Source organism: Zootermopsis nevadensis, unplaced genomic scaffold (assembly GCF_977971745.1).
Source record: "Zootermopsis nevadensis isolate Lab colony 2312 unplaced genomic scaffold, Znev_1.0 Znev_ptg000004l, whole genome shotgun sequence".
Lineage (NCBI taxonomy): Eukaryota > Metazoa > Arthropoda > Insecta > Blattodea > Termopsidae > Zootermopsis > Zootermopsis nevadensis.
Window position 1 is genome coordinate 8,298,802 of NW_028259136.1, and position 23,449 is coordinate 8,322,250.

Below are 23,449 nucleotides of genomic sequence, written 5' to 3' on the forward strand. Positions count from 1 at the left end.
TAACTCGGGATAGCCGGTCTCGGGGCCGAGAATTAAACCCGGGACCTCCCGAATACAAAGCAGGAGAGCCAACATCTCATAGCCATAATGTCCGAGATGAAACTCGGGGGTGGACTGAGAAAGGTTAAATGCCTTGCGTCTGACAAACTAAAACCCAAATCTCAACCGGCCAAACAAAACCACGAAAAACTTAACTCGGGATAGCCGGTCTCGGGGCCGAGAATTAAACCCGGGACCTCCCGAATACAAAGCAGGAGAGCCAACATCTCATAGCCATAATGTCCGAGATGAAACTCGGGGGTGGACTGAGAAAGGTTAAATGCCTTGCGTCTGACAAACTAAAACCCAAATCTCAACCGGCCAAACACCTTCGAAAACAGAAATATAAAGGATTTTTCGAACTGAAAGAATTTACAGAGACCAAAGACCCAGACTGAAGACACACACACACGCCGACTGACAGGAACGGCAAACAAACGAAGACCGCTTAAGAGACCGTAAGGTAATTGGCGTAATTGAAGTCGAAATACGTCATCAAACAACGCCACCTCTTGACAACATCCTGATAACAATTACGACCAATGCCTCTCTCTCTTTCTCTCTCTCTATGACGTGCAGATCAAACCAAACCTTGGCCCTCCCATGCTCCAAAGGTCGTATTAACTTCCTGTTACTTCATTTAACGTAGAATGCGAAATTACATACAATTTGCTTTCACACACCCAACCAAACCAAACCAAACCAAATGCAGCGCTTTGTTTAGCCTTATTAGAACGTAAAGAATGCCTCTGCCGACGTTTCACCAAAATGGCCGAGCGTCCCAACAGTTTTACACTGCAATTTGTGATCAACTGACCCGGGTGTCACATGAGCCCTTCTTCCACCCATCCAGTCGATTAATAACTGCGGTCACGCATTCCGGAAGAGGCGACTGTGGTCAGTTCAACTGTACTACGTGACACAGCCACAGACGGAAGTGGCGATCAAAACCCACGACGGCATTCCATCGACAAAACTGATAAGCAAACCGGGGAATACGAAAACAGTTCTATCCACTTCCCACCGTCAAAACCTCCCCAATGTTACCATGTCTTCACCTTCTTCGTCTTCCAATTGGACGCTTTCGCCACTCACATCCTGCAGGTATTATCTGTCCCCCCCCCCCCCCCAGAACCGCCATTTTCCCTCAAAAATTTTGTTTTAAAAGTGTAATTCTATTTAAAAGAACCATGTTTAACTGCATCAAAGCACGCTCACTAATTCACACCATTTTAATGAAAATCTTCTGGTCCCATATTCTTCATTCTGTTCTTTCAACACCAGTAAACATAAGCGTACGTTAAATTATACGTTTCTTTTCATTGTAAAAACAATCTATTTCCCTTTCTAAAGCTTTCGCGACATGTCGCCATGCCAGAATATTCCAAGCGCGGACACAAACTTTTCCTTTCAGTGACTGCAAGCAAATTCGCTGTATTGAAACGCACGAAGCCAAATCCCCTGTTCCGCTGCGTAGAGCTTTCAAGTTAAGTACCTCCAATTATACAGGTTATTATAAGTCCAACGAACTCGAGAAGCTATTTGAAAAACTATCTTGTCATTCTCACTATACTTCGTTCACGATGTGTATGACCATGGGCAAAAAGTGGTTTAAAAAGTCAGTTCGAATGAGTCGTTGTACGACATTCCGAACGCCACCGAGCCAACCACCGATCACTGCACTGACGACAATAAACAACCTTTTCAAGCCGGAGCTCGTCCACATATTAATTAAAAATCCTGTCCGTACCGCAAAGAAAACACCACACTTCACGATCACAAAGATCAACTGGTTAACTCTGTTTAAGGAAATAATTGCTTTTTACATCGAGAATCATACGAGACACATTAACAGAAAATTCAAACTTAACTAACGTAAAGCAGGTAGTATATATAGTTCTTATTCTGTTTTTAAGGGTTAAAATGAACCATCGCACACCTCCCTGCATTATTTTACAAACTTGTTGACAGCATGAAGTTCCGCTGTAACGGAACAGACATCGCTGGAGCTCAACAGGTTATTTAACGATGTTGTTTCGGCTACAGACGTCATATAATGTGGAATGAAATTGGCAGATGATTATTAACGGCGACTAGATGATTCACAAATTCAAACTATACGCCTTGATATAACGTCTAATTATATCAACTACCCGGTCTGACAACACATTTCCACTGTAACGTATACAAAACCCAAAACCCAAAAAAAAAAAAACAAGTCCTAGAGTGGGCCCACTCTGTCAGTCAACACCGTGTGGTTGCCTCATCCCATATCAAGGTCTCCTAAAGCGGATTAAAATTGCGAACAAACAACAATAATTACCCGACTTACCTCGGGTCCGCCCCATTCTGCCTTGTGCAATGCAGCATTTTAAGAACTTGTTAAGGTTATATTTGATGTGGGGGTTAAATGAGAGATAATTACACAGAAGGAGGTCACTGATACCTTCGGCCAAACATGTCACCGCTCTTCGAGGAGACGGGGTCATGTGACATTCCACTTGTCATCCATTCTTTGCAACGTAAGAAATGAACGCATGCCGGGAAGTCTGATGTACCCTTCGGGTTTTCCAACCCAAAAGCATTCAAAGAATTTATTTTAAATTTTCAATCGGTGGGGGGTGGACTACACTAGATTCACGTATGTTCAACGAACTTCGAAATCTTATCTTTCATACGATTATTTATCTTATTTTTTATCTTCAAAGTAGGCTAAAGTATCTGTCATAATGACATATTTAAAAAAAAAATACTTTGTTCAAAATAATAATACTCAATTCATTATACTGATTCAAATTCCTAACATCAGTTTCATAAAAATATATCATGCTGACTACACACATTGTTCAAGGTCGATTTACCCAGAAGACAGAGGTTACATGTCCCACCAAAACACTAACAACAACCTACAAGACCACACAGCACCATAATCAGGAAAACATAAAATCCAAATCAAATTCTTTCCCTTGGGTTCAAAGTGTGACTTCGGCTTTCGGGTGTGAGCACTGTCAGAAATTAGACAACTTTTACTTTAAACCCTCCAATACCAAATTTCATCTAAACCTGTTCACAAGTTTCGTGCATACAAGCTTATGGTCTGGGTGGATAGAAATAACCTCCCCTTTCTGAAGTCACTTTATTCCCCTTGTGCAAGGGGCACATGAAAATGTCTTCTCGTCTCCTGGGTTCAAATTACTGGTGAGGATTGGCTGTTTCGGTATTCATGCGGGGTTTAAGGATGGAAGGGGGGGGAGGATAAAAAGACAAATTTCTTTCACTGATATCTGAGGTTCTCATAGCGGTAGAGGCCAAAACTGATGATTTCCTTATCATTTATGGGAGAAGAAAAAAGAGTTGTCTTTTAAATTTTAATCCAGGGAAGACTCACTTCTCTCATTCATAACGTATCCTCACAGACTGTACTTAGTTGGTTTGTAAGTCACTTAATGATGATAGGATTATTAAGTATTGTATGAATTAGGGAAAATAACACAATGACAAACTTAATAGTCTACGATGACACTTAATATAGTTAGGGTAATCAAATTAATAAAGATTATGTGGGGATAGCGGAAATGAGAAACACATGATAAATTTTTCATAACATAACTTCAAAAGAAGAGACACTGCTTGGATTATGTTGGCAGATATGGGATGCAATAAATGTATAAAAAGGTGCTGACTGATTCAAGTAGCTGAATTTAATATCCAAATACCGTAAACACGGCGATGGACCGTGAGGTACCATAAATACAGGGCCTTCCTCTATCAGCTGAGTGACTACAAACTACTCCGAGAACCTGTACCAAAGTCTGATCGCCATATTAATATCAAGCGAAGAAAGCTCATGAGTCATTACAGACACTTAACCTTTGTTGCGCCTCTAAACACTGGTTTGCCAAACAAGTGCCCCCCACCAGTCACACCAATTCCTTGACACCAAACGACAAGCTATTTTTCATAGATACAGTAGCCACAAAATCTTCAGTTTCAGGGGGTTAGGAGCGTCATGTTTATATGCAGGTCCACTGCTTATGTTAGCAACACATGTACTATTGAGAACAGTTAAATTTGGAGAAATGTTTGTATATCCATAAAGACAGAGTGCTTTTCAACTGCTGGTATAAACATCACTTGCCCCAAATACACTGGTGTGGTTTCAGAAGCCATTTATAACTTCACTACCTCAAAGAGTTTCCAACGCAGTGATAGCAGAAATCTTTAGTCAAGTCACACACAGAGGAAACCAATTCTATGAAATCACTTTTCATACTGGAAATTATCATAAAATGCTGTTCTTCAATCTCACAATCTACATTAAGTTACAGAGGTAACGAAAGTTTTCAAGTAACGGAACGACAACGTAAAAGAAGTTGAAGTCTCTCTTGGGTAGAAAAACTGGGCAGAACCTAAATATTATATGAATGTGGGCAAAGTGAGATTTGCAAGTTCCTCCAAAATCCTGTTGTCAAACCGTTCATCGGTATTTGAGCTACGTCTACTCAAGATATGATAAGCTTACTTTTTATCTTAGAGCTATCTCCACCCACATTCTATTATAAAACTGTATTAGAAAGTCATCACATTTGCTATCACAATTCACCCACAAACATTTTTCAATCTTTACTATTAACAAAATTTTTTTGAATATACAATACAAAAAAAAACATTTCTGCACAATAAAATATTGACATTAACAGGCTAAAAGTTATTATTTAACTCTGTAAATAGTTTTGAAATAGTTAAATACACATTTATTTAACACCGATTTTCTTAGGCTAATGCGCGAACCAAGACTTGACTCAGATGGCCTGACACTAGCATCTCATTGCAGAGACCTGGGTTAAATCATGCGTGACTTAAAGTAAGCCTCATGGTAGATAAAGCACTGAAGCATGTGTTAAGCACGAACATATGTATGTAGACTTTCCATTTTTAAATGCAGACAGTATTTTCGGTTCTGATACCACAGGCAACATGAATGCTCTTCACTTTCATATAATCTACCCCTTTCTGCCTTATTTTACTACCCAAACGAATTAAACTTCTTCAACAACAAAGACGTGTTACTTGAAAGCTTCAAAAATTTGTATGGCATTGTTTGCAAATAGGCATTTTAACTGAAAAGCCCAAGTAACTTAGATGAATCAAAGTACACTTTCATAGTCATTCAAAACATTTAAACACCACACACCAATCCACAAATCTGTTTGGAGGCACAATGTACCGCAACCAACAGCAGTACATAAATAATAACTGTTTTGTACTTCATCGAGAAAATACCCAAACCAAATAAAGTGTGGAGAGTTAAAACAGCGTACAGATAATTATACATAAAACCGAAATTGAATGACCGAAGTCTGGCAGCTCGCATGAAAATGTACATTTGAACCATTTATGTAAAGTACATTATTTTTATGGATCATAACCACAAAATTGTTTTACAAAGTGTAAATATAAACAGAATTATCACATAAAATGGTCAACATTCGACTAATGAAATAAAATTCTCTACTTACGGTTCTGCCTCAATGGATTTCAATTTTGCAACATAATTTGATGGTATGTATCCTTCTTGTTTCGTAGCTTTGCTTCTTGCTAGCCACCAATCACCTTGAGTGTCATTCAAGATTTCCAAATGCTCTCCCTTTCTAAAACTTAAATCTTCATCTGTTCTTGCATCATAATCATACAACGCCACAAATATTTTCGCATTTGTACTACAAGAACTATCAGGTTCAGGAATTGGTGGCATAGGTCCATTTCTTCCTTGTTCTCTACTGCCACCCCCTCCTATTGGGTCGGGAACTCCTGTAATAGGAGGATTTACAGGACTTGGTGCATTAGGATCTTTTATAAGAGACGGCAGTTCTTTTTTCGTCGCGGGTCTCTGACGGCTAAAACAATTCCCCATTTTGACACTTCGCTAACAGTTTGAACTAGTCTCAGAACAGACTTCGAGTCTTCTGAATGCAGTATCACAAACCACAAACTGGAACCTTCATCGTCCAATATGCACAATACACGACACACACATCGTTATTAATGAAGTATTTTTTCAATTCAAAACACCATTAGCAATTATCACAACAACAGATCCGCTATTTTAATACAAGGATACAACCCATGATACAATAAACACCCATCCTCAATCGCTCACTCTCATCAAATCTCACTACACCGCGACACTTTCGCCATGAATGGAATTTTCTTTCATACTCCTTGGATGGAGTGGTTGAATGTACAGCATCTACAAACCGTAACCCTAGAATTTGTTAATATCGACAAATTACAACGATTTGCTTGTTGTGGCACAAAAAGCTAAACACTGGTGAAGCAATTCTAAATACTTTTCCATATACAGAGCACACCAAGAGATATGTAACACGTTATCTATAACTTTACAAATCGACGACAGGATACTAAAACAGGAGCCGCTACCATCTATTGACGTCCGCTAAAACTACGGTGATAGAAGCATGGATGTTATACTACCGCTCTCCTCCAACAATTTTCTTATGCTCTTACTACAATCTTTCCCAGCCCAAACAATTCATAATAAACTCAGAAAGCAGGGTCCTCCAAAATGCTGCTCAACACCAATGGACCAAGACAGTAACATGCCAAAACTAGTTACCGTCTTCCATGCTCTACTCAACCTGATTCAGAACTTAAATTATGTACTGTGTGCATTCATATTTCCCCAGTTTTAATAAATGTTAAGTTTCAAATGTACGTAAAATAGCTGCTTATTCACTGTTTTCGCTTATGACAAAATTAAAGTGAGAAAATGTGTTTAAAAATTCATATTTGTGCATGCTTGTTGCTAAACAGAAGAACACAAAAATGCATAAGCACATAATTAATAAAAGTAGGCAGTCATGACTTTCCCTGCTTATCTAACAGACCCTAGAACAATCACCTATTTCCTAAGCAGCCCTTAGTAGAGATTCAGTTCAGAATGTTCCACATCTGAACTCTCATCATTGCAGAAACCTTAAACCTAAATAACCCAACAAAATTCAGATTCAATACTTCACAGAAAATGGCATTTTTCTAAATGAGTAAACAATAACCACAATTCAGTAACACAAAAAAGGCATGTACAAATTTGGAAATAAACATCGTGCATGCTCAAATCTGGAAACATAAGTGGAGAAAAACCATTCATTGTTCACAGTTCCTGTATAAAAGAATAAAAGCACATACAATGACTTAAACAAAGCTAATATTGTAATTCAGATTCTTTTTACATGAACATTTCAATTTACTTCTTTATTTCCTTTCAGTATTGGTAAGGAGGGCAGTGGAGTTAAGGGAAGAGGAGGATGTATGTTGATACTTGTAACAAAAGATGAAAAACGCGCAACACCAAACAACGCAAGGATCAGCAGTGTCCCAGAAGCAGGCTCATTTAGCTCATTCTCAACACGTTACTACTGAGAATGGGTGGATGACGAAGTTTCCATCAGAGATTGCGCTGCAACCTCTTCCACTACCTTAGGCTCGACATTTTCGTTCTCTGCCACTTCAAGGATTCGGGGTCCATACAGAAGTACATAAGCACAATGCCAGTCTCCTGTTAAAAAAGATACAATCACAACAGTGTCACTCTGACGTCCACACATCTCTGTTTGTTGTCGTTACCATACGCGTAATGAGCACATTTCTGTTGTGTTGTAGATCTGGGTTATGACACCACGTAGACTCATATGTAGATACGCTGAAGTCTGCAGTGTCATTACCCAGAACAATGTCGACAACTTTGGCAGATTCCCATCAGTTCTAACCAAAGCTTTTTCCATCTCGGTTTCTTCAGCCTCCTAACCAAGACTTTCAGACAGACAAAGACCATCTCCTGCCAAATCCATCTTCAAAGTGCTTTCCCAACCAAAGTTAAGCAATCCACTAAATATAATACTTACCGCCTCCAGACAATTTTAGAACGTCTTCTGAAGTGACTGCGGAAACCTGATCATCATCACATTTCAGCCAGGTGTCTCCTTTCTGATGAACCCATGCAACATAGTGACCGCTAGAACTGGAACGTCCACGATGAGTCAGCACTGCCTGTAGCGTGTAGTAACCAGAGTTGTTTGAACCCAAGTCTGCAATAAACCATGACAATATCTCATTTTATTGCTATATCATACATAGAAAGTCTGCCAACTGCTACAAAACTAAAGTACATTGTAAATCACATGAATTTTATGTTATCCTTATATGAGGTCTGAGAAGGAACCAGATATAATTATGCAAAAAAATGCTCATCTCGACTTTATACACATATTTCATCTCTGCCATGACTGAAAACGCTGCTAGAGATTGTTTTCCAAAATTCCCTTTAGTTGTCATCAAACTAAACTAAATGTATTCAAGAAATTCAATATGACAAATTTTCAATGTGATATTTAATTCTAGGGTCATGAAAAATTTATACATGGCCAAATATTTCAAAAACATATTTTCAGCATAGGTCACTGAGCTAACCTAGACCTCCTATTAAGAAACTTCCAGACAGATGTAAATATAAGAGCAGTGTGTACCCTTATTATTATTATTATTATTTAGTGTTCTGTCTGACGACAGGTCCATATGAACAGGATCCTTCCATCCTTTTCTCGGACTGGGACCTGTTCATATACGTTCTTGGCAGATGATCCAGATGTGGTTTGCCATTGCCTTCTTCTGTGTGTGAATGGAGTAATTGTTGGGATGCCACGGAGGAAAACTCCGTGTTGCCTAGCCCACGGCCTTGCACAACACAAGTTATAAATTCGGGCACCGCCGGGAATCGAACCCGAGACCCCAGGATTACAAGGCCAGCGTTCTAACCGCTAGACCACCGTGGCTCTGTGTACCCTTAATGTACAATTAATTACAAACAATACCATCTTCAAATGAGAAAGGTTCACGAATCATTTTTGTCTTATTGGAACTGCCTCCTTTGCTGTCCTTCTGTCTCTGGGCTTCTTCGACACGTTTGTCTTCATATTCCTGCACAACAAATTGATTTAACAGTACACAGCTTGATAAACAACAAATAACTTTCCAGATGTTTGTAACAATGTCCAAAATACCTGCAAACCTGGGCTGCAGCTTTCGTCATGAGTTCATCAACAGAAATCTTTATCATCCTACGGTTAACCTCAGTACCAAAATATTCCCTATTATACCCGAAGTCTGTGGTTTTGGCATACGGTTCCACCAGAACTTCTATTGGTGAAATTCAGCAGTCAAAATAGTTTGGCAAACAACAGCAGAGATGATAACGTACCTTGAAACGTGTGCGCATCGGTGTCAACTTCCGTTGCATCTCGGAAGAACAAAGTTCAAAAGCGTCAAATTCTAATGGGAATTTCACATCTTTTAAAATCTTAGCATTGATTGATTCTTTTTCTTTATAGTAGAATCTCACAAACTGGACAGTTAAATATGCCGGTAACCTGCTTATCTTTGACTGAAACACAAAAAGAGACTGATAAGTCGACATTTATACTTTCAGGAATGGTCTTAACCGTCAATAAAATTGTTCCCAGCTACATGTGGAGTACAGAATCTTCCTTTTCAGAACATGAAACAACACGTCAAAATTATGGAAAATCATCAGTCACAGTTTCAGAACACTTTTAGGCTGCGGCCACACGACCGTACAAAGTATGTCCACTGTAACGCACATCGTGGCGTCCGTCATAGAATTATGATTTGTAAGTACAGACAATACTATTATTCTTTTTTCTAAATCCTTTCAAGCTGCCACAGTAATTGGCGCTCGTGTGGTGTCCTCACCTACGTCCGTTGTAACGGACGTACTTTGTACGGTCGTGTGGCCCCAGCCTTACGTGTCAATAAATTATAAGATTTAAGCAAGATAAATGGTTACCATGGTTCTGCTGCTACTTACTGTTTTTGTATATACAGCGTCCCTTTCTAGTGTAGGTGACTGTTTTGTCAACTGCTCCTGCATTTTCTGAAAACGAAACATAATTTCATTTATGCCTCGTAATACATTCCTGAAAATATAGCTTTTTAAAAGAACTGATAACAAAATTAACAACAAAACATATTTTGGGGGGAAAAAGGAGCAAAATGGAAAGTCGGCTCGAATGTAACATAACATTTCTATTTGATCGTCCTAATAACATTTTGGAAAGAGTGACACAATTCTTGACAGAACAGGACAGAGGCGTATGTGGACAGGAAATATGGAAAGTAAGCCCACAGTCACAAAGTGTCTGTCTGCAAAGATACTATGTAAATATAGTTTGCACTTTATACGATGACATGTATTGTCCGTGCCAAAGAATCAATCAATCGCTTTGGGATGTACATATTTTAAACCTTGATTTCTTGCCGTCCCTCACACATCAAAATAAATGGAGCTCAGAGTATCAAATGGGTTCCATGACGTACACATATATGGACAAAAGAATCAAATTATGCCCACTCACAGATCTAAGTCCAGAGAGCATGTATCTCACTTCCTGTGAGATGAAACAACTCAGTTGTAGGAAGTTTTCTTTACTGAAGCTAGGGGGTTCGTCTTCAGCTTCAACACATTTCAACTCGCAGTCAAATGTGCCACCAAAGTACTGGTCCACCAGTGACCTGCAAGCGCAACATAAAATGTTATTTTTTGGTTTAGACAATGATACTCAGTCAGAAAACTGGGCGTGAACCAAGGCGGACATTAGTAGACTAGCAGCAACGGAGATCAGATTTTTAGAGTACCGAAGGTAAAATCAAAGGATGCCGTTGGATCTGACATCGAACTGATGGCAAACCACAAGACGGACACTTACTTAAATTTTGACGGAGAATCTAATCCTTCTATTGGTTTTGGTGGGAGCTTCTGTTGTAACATTCTGACTAATTCCGTCCAACATTCATTAGCATCTTGCTGGGTAAAGCCACCATGATCACTCTTCTCAGCAAATCGAGGGAAAGCCATGTGGAGCACCTGAAGAAGTATAATAGGAGGGATAGAGGCACCCTTGTCCATGGAGTCATATAAATCTCGCAGCGCAGCTGTGATAGATTGCGCCGGAACCATGCCACCTGCCATAGTCACACCTGAACGTAAAAAGGAAAATTATCATATCAGTTTACACTATCAACACGCATAATGTATTAATACATGGATATCTACACGGCCAAATATCTAACCAAATAAACAACCAACAAATTATAAAATAAACAGCTTTCATGGCCTCTGAATGCAACTAACCTCCTTGGAATCCCCGTAACGCTTCTCTGAGCTCTGGGACAGTTTTCAGACACTGCACTGTTGCGTTCATGTAGCACGTGTTTCCGAGGTTCGTAAGTCCTGCTGGCATATCCAGCTGAAATAACAAAGATACCATATAACTCTTAAACTTAAATTTTCAGTGCTTATTTTACGGAATGTTTAGCGGTGTCTGAGAATTATCTTGTAAAATGCAATTCCTTTATGCAGACAACCAAGCTCGCTTACTTCACACACAGAATGCAACATTACTAAAGTTCAGAAAATTCAAACACAAGCTGGTCTGGCTACGACGTTCCAAACAACACTGCATCAGAAACATATGAACAACCAACTTCTAGGTTTACTTACAGCAGATGCTAGTTCACTCTCATTCATATCTTCAACAAATACGGGCTTCTCTAATGGTTCTGTTGGAACATCTTCTTCCTTACTTCCCATCATCAGGACAGTCACGCCCTACAAAAATAATACAGTTCAAACTATCACATCTCAGCCCATGGTCAAGAACATAACATCTTTGGTTACCACAGCCGTGAGTATGAAGATGACTGTCTTTTGGATGTTATGTCATGCAGTCTGGTAGTTGACTGACGATTCAAAGATGCTTACTGCCTCCACCAACATGGCGATGAGTCACCATCATGCTGATGATGGGGGCAGTAAGCACCTCTGAATTATCAGTAAACTTATATCAGACTATACAACACAACATTCCAGAAAACAGACACCTTCATGGTCAAGAATGTTCAACACATATTTTCTTCTGTCAAAAACCAACTATTAATAAATATTTGATCCATACAGAAAAATAATGTAATCACTGGGAGAGCGTCTGAAATTCACTGCAAGGCAATCAAATCAATCCCTTTCTTATACTATGGTTGCAAAATGGCGAACTTACAAAGTATTTGTTCTAATGTAACATAACACTGTTCCAACATACATCTTTCAGTTTGATGTTTCCCCAGTCAGAGTCTTTAAGTGTTGTTCCCTTAAGCATAACTTTCTGCCTCTCAGGTTGGACTCCTGTCAAAGCAAACAGCTGCGCTTTGAAGACCAATGGATCCTCATCAGTATTCAGCTCAATATCAGAGTAGTTCTCCTTTCCCCACTTCACTTTCACTGAAAGCATCAGATTATGACAAAAAAATGCATCACAAATCAAACAAACAATTTGTCTACTACCTGAGACAGACAATAAATTGTTATATGAACGAATGATCACGAAGATGTATGTCTTCTGGATGCTGTGCTGTGTAGTCTCACTGGAACTGACATTTCAGAGGGGCTTACTGCATCCATCACCAGGGCTTATGACAGACGCACCTCCCACCGCTGTATATTGGTTTCCTATGATTAAGTTTAACAGCAATCCAGTCTCAATCTTGGTCAATCAAGTACCCATTTCTTGAAAGATTTAAACCATGTACTTAAGTAACCAAAGGTTCAATTAATGCCTACAAGACTTACAAACAGGACTCAACATATACACTCTTCTGCTTAGCCTTAATAAACACAAAACTTTGTGAGGTAATAATAGCGAGCTAACTTTTATGCGTTGGCTCTTAAAATTGTACTATACTTGTGTAATGTTCAGGTTTCATACTAATACTGTTATACTGTTAGGCCCTGACTATCATGCAAACACCATGATACAGCAACCAGTGCCAAGACAATTTGAAACAAGATAAAGATTTTTAAGGGAGACTTTTCTTCTTTTGTGCAATTCTAATATGATCAGAATTATTTTTTGTGCACTGTTGGCATTTCTGCATAAAAGTTCTCTCACGAACAAAAGACCAAAAACGGACGGTGTGATTTTCCCAGCGACCGCAAATATTAAAGGAAATCAATTAATTTGGTTCAAACATTTCCGACAGTAATCAACATCGTGCCCTATTCAGATAGTGAAATCAATTAGAATGCTATACAGGACTCCTTTGTTACGAAAATAGCTTTCGTTCGCTATCATATAATTACCTACATGCACAACACTTTTCTAAACAGATTAATGAAGGTGTAGGATATTTATTGTTGTAAGTTACATACGCAAGACAAAAACTACAAATATACGTTTTATAAAGTTTGAATATAACGATTCGCATGTTTGTGTTAAAAGTTGTACCTGATTATATGTTTGAAAACGTAATAATAGTTACATTCAATAAAACTTTATGAATACAATTACGTTCCTTGACAAGCTGTCAAATGATTACTTAACGAGGTATTAATTGCATTTGAATGAGGCGTTTAGAGGTTAGACTTACCTTTGTATGTCGGCATGATAATTTATATAAATTATCAACACAATTTACACAATTTTAATGCTTATTTTAAAGAAAAACTCGATGGACAACTCCTCAAAACAAGAATAAATCTTGAGATTTTACAAAATTTACACTTTTAAAAATAAACAGTCAGCATCACGGCAAAATTAGTTACCATAGCTAACGTTCTTACACAGGTTCCAACGCAGCTACTACGTAGGTCTGTCTGTGTTATTAACTGTGAGTTGAACCTTCGGTTTCATAACCCTCGGCCACTATTGAGAAAGAAGATATCTATCTGTGTAATTTCTGTGAGATGAACCTTCGGTTTCATAACCCTCGGTCGCTAATCAGACAGAAGACATGTTTATAATCTTTGAATTAGATTTCGAAGTTCCACTTTCGCTGACAGATGGCTGCCGTATATCATCCGCAATATGACAATAGTCCACTATTCACGTACTGTAACTGCACATCTTAACAATTGTAAAAAAAATGTAAACTGAGATTACATAAAGATTGTTCCAGAAGTATTGCCTTCAATAAAAGTTGTATTTAATTTACACAATTACTCCAAACAGTTCCTCATGGAATAACTACTGGTTTTCCACAGATTATTAAAATGTTCCTTGACTATGAAGTTAGTTTTTCAGTATGTTAAAAATGAGAAAGTTGTCATAAAAGCTTAAATTTTTCAGTACAACTTTAGTTTTCCGAAATGTTTGTTTTTAAATTTTTAATCGTCATTATAAAAGTGATGACTTAAAAGTTCATTTTTCACTGGCTAAAAATATGAAATTAGATTGGTATGAAATCTTAAAATGTGAGATGCTATCGTCAGCCTAAATTGTACAATTTCATCCATTCCTTTTATCATCGAATTTTAACACAATGTACAAAAGGGATTCTGAATCAAGACCGCGAATTCTGAGAGTAGCGTTAGGCCAGGAAGGCCATTTTTACGCTCGCCGCATGTCGTGCAATTGGAAATATAGGTGTGAAACGCCGTATTTGGACACAAATGTGTTCGACCCCTTAACATCTGCCGAGCAACTGAATACATCACACCTTCCTATCGCCTTACACTGGTGCTGTCACCTGGCGACAGTGATCAGAAGCACGAAGCGTCCTGTCGTTCTTCATGGTCAGTCTGCTCTCGCTGTTGGAGACAGCGGACGGTCAGCAGTACCGTGTAATATTGCAAAACAAGGGGACGTATTTCTCGAGTGTTCTGTGGCGCCAAGACGTCACTGCGAGTGTCGTTTGTGTACACATTTCTATGATATGTTAATCAGTGCTTCGTATTAAAACTCGAACTACTGGAAATAAGAAAAATATGAATTATTACTTTCTTTTGTGTTTCATTGTTTAAGTTGTAGGTTTGACAGTAAGCGTCAGTTGGACTTGGAAGTACAAAGTTGGTGCTACAAAAGTTCCTCTCATTGTTTACGTCAGTTCCATCCAGGACCAGTTATATCACAAAAACAGAGAATAGCAGCTTCTCTTTCATCACAATCATCACTGGTTGCTAAGCAATTGTAAGGTGAGTGACCCTTTCCGCTTCTCCGCGTATAGAACATGTTCCTTCTGCGAGACGAAATCTTACAGTTGACCAAAAGAAACTACACCAGCCATCGCCGTGCATTTGTTACAACCACTGCTTTAGTCAGTACAGGCTAGGTGGCCCGTGTTCAATTCTCGGCAGAAGCAAGAATGTTTCTCTTCACCATAGTGCCCTCTTTATCACCGGTACCCGTGTACCCCAGAGCCGGTCTGAACGTTATGACGAAGACAAATGTACTAGTCCCTGGCTTCTTGCTGACTCTTCCTTGGAAATGTAATAGTTCACCACCTCCTTCCAGAAATCTCGCTATTGGTTCCTCTCCCGATTCAGAATAATAAATTTTAAGGCCCATTTTAATATTATCCTCCCACAAACGCCTAATGTTCTAGCCGAAGTGACAGATAATTCTTACTTGCGGTGTTATGAGATATGATCCGTGTAGCAGTGGAAATTTGCCTGATGACGTCATTTTGTCACGTGAAGGTGAGTCCTCACGAAAAGCTGCGATCAATGTGCGTCAAAGAGAGAATTCATCCGTGGTCACTGTGGGAGTTTCCAACCAGAGTGTCACGGACGATGATAATCGTACTTACTGGCCGCCACTGAACGCAACTAAGTGCCAGCGAGATTGTGCATCTGATGTCTAATAACAGGGCGATTACGCTGGGAACACTGCATGAAAGCAGTCGAGAGTCGATCACAGTGAAGTCCGGATTTGAATCTCAGCCTCGTGTTTCTTCTTATTTGGGAGGGGAGATAGCTCCTGACTGACGTTACTCTGTTTTCCTCAGTACCTCCAGGAATACTTTCCAATTAATTATTCATTGATCATTTCATAAATCCTGCAAACAGCGATTATTTCCTTAAACGGCGTTAACCAGTTGATCTTTTTAATGGTGGAGTCTAGTGTTTTCTTCGCGGTACGGACTGAATCTTTAAATATTATTTAGAAGCCTACGCACTGTATCTATGTGGTTCGTATGATTCTCACTGTAAACAGCGATTATTTCTTTAAACAGCGTTAACCAGTTGATCTTTGTAATGGTGAAGCGTGGTGTTTTCTTCGCGGTACGGACTGAATCTTTTAATATTAATTAGACGAGCTTCTGATTCAGGGGTTAACCAGTTGATCTTTGTAATGGTGAAAGGAGGTGTTTTCTTCGCGGTACGGACTTAATTCTTAAATGTTATTTAGACTAGTGATTAATCAAAATTTACCACCCCTTAAAGCCGTCAAAATTTACCCCCTCCCCCAGTAGGAACTTCTAAATTATGTAATAAACTTCCAAATCAATAGCCTCAGCTTTCTCTAATACAAAATTCAAAATTCCGTCTTCTCTGCCGTCGGCTTCAAGGGATTAATGAATCCGTCTTTCTGAGTTATTTCCTCAAAGTGGGAGGATCTATTATGTGGAAGTCTCGTGTTTATAGGACACAATTGACTGGTTTTCTGCGGTAACTGTTTTGAGCCTGGCTGGCCGCGTTCATCGTGTGCCGTGTCATTGCCTTGGAGACGAGATTCACCCATAATAAGTAATGCAAATATTTGCCACCCGGCGCTGGGAGCTGTGCTCACAGATGACCAGCACATCATTGTTAAAATACTACTTTCTGGTCACTCAACTTCGCGCTGGTCTTAGGGCACCGGTTCGAAACCTGAGCTCATGAATTAGTTATGATATTTACAGGTGTGAAACATGTACCTAGACATTTCAGTATATTAAACGACAAATTTACATATTGCTTTAGACACGCCAGAAACCTGTTCTCCCGCCCTAGGGGAAGAACGCAGATTTAGGGACTGTGAGAATGTATGTAAACCGAAGATAATTGAAGAAAAATTGATAAGTTGTGTAATGAGGCGATTTATAATAAAAACTCTAAACATGTTTAGTAAAGGAGGAAAACATAACAGAAGAGAGGACGGCAGGATAACATTTGTTCGTTTCGTCGAGAAAACAGGAGCTAAGGTGACAAAGTCGAAATCTGCATTACCGATTTAAGTCATACAAGCTGAATAACGAGGAAAGTGTTTATATAATTTATTACTGACGTAATCGAGCACGTGTATGGAAGAAACTGGCCTCTGTAAATAACCCTTTATTTATTTTCTTGTGGCTACATTAACAGCCCTGTCGGCCATGCTGTTGTGTCCCCTTACAAGCACGTGAAGAGACTGCTCGATTTCCACGAGGCTTGGTAAACATATTGTGCTATTACAAATCACCATGAACATGAATAGTTAAGTTGAACTGTTCCAACATGGCTACAATGCGAATACAGTGTCGTATAATTCAGACAGCATCAGGCTGAAATGACTGCATATGCAGACAGGCGTACCAAAAGCAAACTAGTTCTCTTGTACTCACTCGCACTGTCTGCAACCTCGTGTCTGCGTGGAAGTATTCGTCTGATACGTGATGTCTGAGTCCCTACAGCGAAGGCAAGAACGGCGGCATTAAGACCTTTTTAAGGGCATTAAAAACCCTTTAAGAAGACTGACATAAATGCAGTTTGAAATTGTAGAAGTTACAAATAAAAGCAATGCAACTGAATGACTATTCTTCTCTGATTGAATTGCCAACACGTGTTCGAACAAAACAGAAAAAGGAGACTTCAAATCTAAAAGGCGCTGACATTTGAGACTCTACACAGCAGCACGCCCCCAGACACCCGGAGAACGAAACGCGACTTACACTGATCGCTCATTAGGCTGTCACAGATAGGTCAATCGTGTATCAGACAGGAGAGTTTCTGCTCCAAAACACGTCCTTCTCTGTAAAAATACTGTCATTACAGCCCAGAATATAACCCAGATACTTTGTTGTCGAAGCGCCTACCGGAATAAGACGGTATTATGATCCAAGCTTACGCCCTGACGAACAGAAGATTGCTGGTTTCATGTAACAATAATCTCATACCAAAGCCGAAATTCACCACCTTGTATGGATCCCAAAGGTCCATTACCGTGTTCAGTGGAGCCCGTCACCAGTTCCTGTCCTGAGCCAGATGAATTCAGTCTATTTCCCCAGGTTAAATTTTAATATTATCCTCCCATGCATGCCTATGTCTTACGAGTGGCCTCTTACCTTCAGACTTACAACCAACATTTTGTGCGGATTTGTCACCGCCCTCATGTGGGCTACATGCCCCGCCCATCTCATACTCCTTGATTTGGCCCAAAGTCCTTCAAAGATATACATACAACATTTTGGTCGGAAACCCCGAAGGTTTAAGGTCACTCGGAAGACAGCTCCCAAGTAGGACCCCTTATAAAACTATAAATCCGAGTACTTTTAGACATTATGTTTGGTTAGAACGCTGGCCTTGTAATCCTGGGGGGTCTCGGGTTCGATTCCCGGCGGTGCCCGAATTTATAACTTGTGTTGGGCAAGGCCGTGGTCTAGGCAACACGGAGTTTTCCTCCGTGGCATCCCAACAATTACTCCATTCACACACAGAAGAAGGCAATGGCAAACCACTTCTGGATCATCTGCCAAGAACGTATATGAACAGGTCCCAGTCCGAGAAAAGGATGGAAGGATCATGTTCATATGGACCTGTCGTCACACAGAACACTAAATAAATAAAACCTTAGATGGGGTATCGGCCAACCTTAAGACCTCTATCTACGATGGACAAAAGAACAGAGAAATACGTGTATGCCCGAAACGGAATTCGGACTAGTGATCCCACTAATATCATCATCATCATCATCACTGCGTGTTTGTAGGCGACTCCGAACTCTGCAGATCCCGAACATAAACCCAGGTCTTCTGTCTGCATGACTGTACGAGCAGGTCATTGGGTCGAGGTGTGACATGTGTTTCTTTCAGATTAAGGTCACGATCAGGCGCTTCTAATTGCCGAGTGTATAAAATCCACGTTGCTATGGGAACCACGGCCTGACATGGCAAACCGCATTTCTCAGACTTCTTAGCCGCTTAGTTTCTTTTGCGGATTTTTGTGAGAACGCACAGACCACGAGTTTCACTGAGCTGTAATGTGGAACAGCGTTTTACCGCGTCGTCGGAGGGAGAGGATGGAAGGAAACCTCCATGCTTTCGGCAGACGGAAGTGGTCAGCTAAGCGTCCCTGCCAGTTCTCCTACACGTCATTCCATCTGTTTCTTTGTCATCTTCGTAACTAACAAAACAACTTCTTCTCTCCCTGGTAGTTGAACCCGAATGCTGAGCTCCACCGACAACGCCAAAGCCCGCCACCGGACACGATCCTGAGCCAGTTCAATTCACTTCCGGTCCTCACAACCTGTTTAATCTTATATCCCCATCGCTTTCTTGGTCTTCCGAATATAATTCTCCAAGATTTTCCCCACCAAACACGTTTGTCACTAACCTAATAATTGGCCTACGGTGTGCCACGTATAAATCACGAAGTTCCTCGTTCACTCAAGTTAATATACGGCTCTTGGGTGCAATAACGACATAACAGTGGTAACTATACGTACCACCTGCCTTTTAACAATCATCAACTCTTCATTTTGTATTTATGTGTTTCGTATGATTCTCAGAATAAACAGCGATTATTTCCTTAAACAGCGTCAACCAGTCGATCTTCGTAATGGTGAAGTGTTGTGTTTTCTTCGCGGTACGGACTGAATTCTTAAATGTTATTTAGACGAGTTTCGGCTTTAGAGTGTTAATAAGATGTGCAAATGGGCCACTGGTGACTCAGGAGCCGCTTGTGGTGATATAATAACCCGAAGCTGTCTGTCGGGTGCTCCACCCGATTCGAAACCGGGACACGTGGTCGTCGTGACGTTTACCGAGACAATTTTTACAACGGGGCCAGGGGACGAATGTTGTTAGCTGCTTCCCAGAAGATAATGGGAGCTGTTTCTCACAACGCCGGCCCAAAGTGTTTCATGGACCCAGTAACCAGGTTGTGTTCGCATTGAAGCAGTCAACAGCTGTGAAATGTGAGTCTCTTTTTGTTTACGAAGAATTTCGGAATCCAGGCTTCGACACTTACTGGTGAGCTGAAGTATTTTTACGTAAAACTTTTTTTAATTTTTTTTTCCTCAAAAATGACTAATTGTACTACAGGAAACTAATTCATAGCATAAAATGAAATTTTTTATCTGATATATTGTTAGATATTGTGAATATTTAATTAAATAAAAAGATAAATAAAATATCTGGCCCAATGCAGCGGATATTCTCGATTGGCTTCGTACAAGTATTATATGTAATTTCAATAAGTTGAAGTCAGAGGAAAATTGTAAGGAACCGAAACTTCTTAAGCTGATAGACGCTCACATAGCTAACAAATTCCTAGCGTTTTATGGGACCCACGCTGTTAAACTAGGATAAAACTTTAATATTATCCTTCCATCTACGCCTAGGTCCTCCTTCGTTTCTTTTTAGGTTCAGTTCTTGCTGCATTCCATACGATCTTGATCAAATTCTGTTGTCTGTGTAATGTTTTGACAGTTCTGTGCAACTGAGTACAACCACGCCCACAGACGTTTTGGTTCTGCTGGAGGCCCATCCAACGTTATCGACCGATTTCGGCTTTAGTTGCAATCAAAGGCACTGGTTCGAAACACGAGGGTCGTGACCCAACTGCGTGACGAGAGTCTCACCTGCGTGACCCCGGAACAGAAATATGATCGTCGGTATATCTCCATTTAGCAATCTGCGCAAGCGCGTGGCATTGCAGGTGGAAGTCTGCTTTCGGAATGAGGCATTTGGCACGCGGGGGTCATCAGATCTTCATCATGAGCGAAAAACGTTGAACGCATGGTGGGACCGTTTTAGAGAGTAAACCCGAAGACGCAAACTGGAACAACTAGTCGTAGATGGGACGATAATATTAAAATGGTCTTCAAAATACAGAGTTTAGAGGCGGGCTCTTGTGAACACGTTGATGAATAATCCGGTTGCATACGTATTACAGTGTTTTTTTGTTGTAAAAATCGCATTCCTCTGTCGTTTTAAGGTTTGTTGGCGTCAGCTGCAGGAATAACAGTTTCCTTTCCGTTTTTATCAGTCTTGTGCTGCAACCACTGTTACAGAAAATAGCGCTAAATATACAAACATATTGCAAAAGATGTTGACCTTCTGGGTTGCAACGTCGTGCGGACTTGTAGTCAGATAACTTCAGCCTTGAAGATGGAAACAATATATTCCTCCGAAACATTATCTACCTACAAGTCCTTATGGCGTCACAACCTTGAGCCTCAAATCTCATATAATTCGAAGTTATTTGCCGCTGTCCGTGTCCAGGGTGCAGACGCCTTCCTTGTGCTAAATGAAATTTTGGCATAAATTCGCCATGTTTCCTCTCCACGCTGTATGAAATTATTTCTTCAGTGCCGTCTGACTCTTTCGACGCGTGACGAATGGGGAATCTTACTCCCCCCCCCCCCCCCGTCCTGCTCACCATTCACGGATTAGATCCATCAGCATGCTGTTAATTCAGATTGCGTCTGAATGGAGATGAATCCTTCCTTTCACACAGGACAACGACACGGAAAAAAGCGGAATTCCAGCACTGGACCTCTCTTCCACAAATGCCATCGGAAACACGGCCTGTCCTTTTGTTCTTCCTGTGTAGAACACGAAGCATCGATTAAGTAGACCTCGCAGTTAACAATTATTACGAAACCCCACCGTCATGTGGAATTATGGTGGTAACACGTTACAGACGTTTAAGAGGTGCCCGCTGCCTCCACCATCAGGGTGATGAGTAAGCACCTCTGAAACGTCGGTCAGTTTCTATGAGACTACATGACGCAACACCCCCCAGAAGACAGCCTTCTTTTTTCTAGCCGCCGTGAAACCTCACTAATTATCATAAAAATTGTGGAGGCTTTGTGATTACATTAACATTTTATTTTAAATATCAATGGAATTTTCCTATAAATAAATACTGAAAGTTCCCACCGTGTCGCTCCCTCGATTAGCTGAGACAAAGTTGTTAAGACCTTTTTGAATTTTGATTGGTTATTCGTTTACGTATGCCACTGTATAAAATGTTCGGTTTCTTTAACGACGTTTTTATACTGCGTCGAATGTAGGGAAGACTTTGTGAACAGTGGATTAAAAGGATTTGAAAGGAGTAGGTGGTGGCCGATTCAAAGTGCTACACCAGCAGTTGCTTAGACCTGCTGGGAAAAAAAAAAACTCACGAATAATCTGGGCTGCGGTAGGACACGCCGCCCTCGCAGGAATTCGGAACGTGAACGTGGAGAAATATTCACAAGTAATCCCCGCTGTACCCGTCCAAATCTACCCGCAGTGCCTTTTTTATTCCGTCAGATCGGCCCGCGGCAATTCCATTATGATTTCCATTGTTATCAGTAGCCAGGAAGCGGAATATGATGACGAAAAATCAATTCACTCACCCCCCCCCTCCCCTTCCGCAGATCACCCACCTTCCACCATTTTTATTTCACAATCCACTCCACCATCCGTTCGTTGCTAATCCATCCACTTGCAACACTCGCCTCATGATGCACGACAAATATCCATCGCTCTTTAGCTTTGAATTTACGATATGACTCAGAAACACGTCGAAATAACATTTAAGAATCCAGTCCGTACCGCGAAGAAAACACAGCGCCTCACCATTACAAAGATCAACTGGTTAACGCTGATTAAGGAAATAATCGCTGTTTATAACGAGACACGCACTGCGTGCATAATATTTAAGAATCCAGTCCGTACCGCGAAGAAAACACAGCGCCTCACCATTACAAAGATCAACTGGTTAACGCTGATTAAGGAAATAATCGCTGTTTATAACGAGACACGCACTGCGTGCATAACATTTAAGAATCCAGTCCGTACCGCGAAGAAAACACAGCGCCTCACCATTACAAAGATCAACTGGTTAACGCTGATTAAGGAAATAATCGCTGTTTATAACGAGACACGCACTGCGTGCATAATATTTAAGAATCCAGTCCGTACCGCGAAGAAAACACAGCGCCTCACCATTACAAAGATCAACTGGTTAACGCTGATTAAGGAAATAATCGCTGTTTATTCTGAGAATCATACGAAATACATAAATGAAACACGAAGAATTATTTATTGTTGAAGGAGGTGGTACGTATTTAAAGGATTAAAAAAGTTACAGTGGAACCACGGTTCCGGAGAATTTGACGTAAATACGTCTCTGTATTTAAATTATATTTACCTCTCTGTAATGTAATGTAATGTTATCTTCAATGACCCCTCCATGTAGACGTATTTACGTCAAAAAGTGGAAGAGAGAGAGAGAGAGAGCGCTTGAGGGAAAACAGATATTAAAATTAAAATACATCTGAAGCTCAAGCTTGGAATTTGTAAAAGTGTTCGATTA

At 40.2% G+C, this 23,449-nt stretch overlaps 3 protein-coding genes across 4 annotated transcripts in view; 1 reads left to right on the forward strand and 2 right to left on the reverse strand.

Moving 5' to 3' along the window:
* Positions 1–6,801, reverse strand: part of Src42A (Tyrosine-protein kinase Src42A) — a 40,309-nt gene extending 33,508 nt beyond the window's left edge. The window contains exon 1 of the mRNA XM_022077562.2: positions 5,559–6,801. Within this exon, the coding sequence (XP_021933254.1) occupies positions 5,559–5,953 (395 nt within the window). The 5' untranslated portion in view covers positions 5,954–6,801. The remainder of the gene's footprint in view (positions 1–5,558) is intronic.
* A 449-nt stretch (positions 6,802–7,250) lies between these two features.
* Positions 7,251–23,449, reverse strand: part of Usp14 (ubiquitin specific protease 14) — a 37,765-nt gene continuing 21,566 nt past the window's right edge. The window contains exons 1-11 of one of the 2 annotated variants that reach the window (XM_087343084.1): positions 13,555–13,778; positions 12,231–12,409; positions 11,636–11,743; positions 11,267–11,381; positions 10,842–11,112; positions 10,491–10,647; positions 9,944–10,009; positions 9,317–9,499; positions 8,931–9,036; positions 7,965–8,147; positions 7,251–7,618 (exon numbers count right to left, since the gene is read on the reverse strand). In XM_087343084.1, the coding sequence (XP_087199210.1) occupies positions 7,476–7,618; positions 7,965–8,147; positions 8,931–9,036; positions 9,317–9,499; positions 9,944–10,009; positions 10,491–10,647; positions 10,842–11,112; positions 11,267–11,381; positions 11,636–11,743; positions 12,231–12,409; positions 13,555–13,570 (1,527 nt within the window). In that variant the 5' untranslated portion in view covers positions 13,571–13,778 and the 3' untranslated portion in view covers positions 7,251–7,475. Of the gene's footprint in view, positions 7,619–7,964; positions 8,148–8,930; positions 9,037–9,316; positions 9,500–9,943; positions 10,010–10,490; positions 10,648–10,841; positions 11,113–11,266; positions 11,382–11,635; positions 11,744–12,230; positions 12,410–13,554; positions 13,779–23,449 lie in introns of those variants that run through there. The other variant, XM_087343083.1, reaches the window with a different exon arrangement.
* Positions 14,698–23,449, forward strand: part of Rab23 (RAS oncogene family member Rab23) — a 28,650-nt gene continuing 19,898 nt past the window's right edge. The window contains exon 1 of the mRNA XM_022077563.2: positions 14,698–15,097. The gene's annotated coding sequence lies outside the window, so the exon portion shown is untranslated. The remainder of the gene's footprint in view (positions 15,098–23,449) is intronic.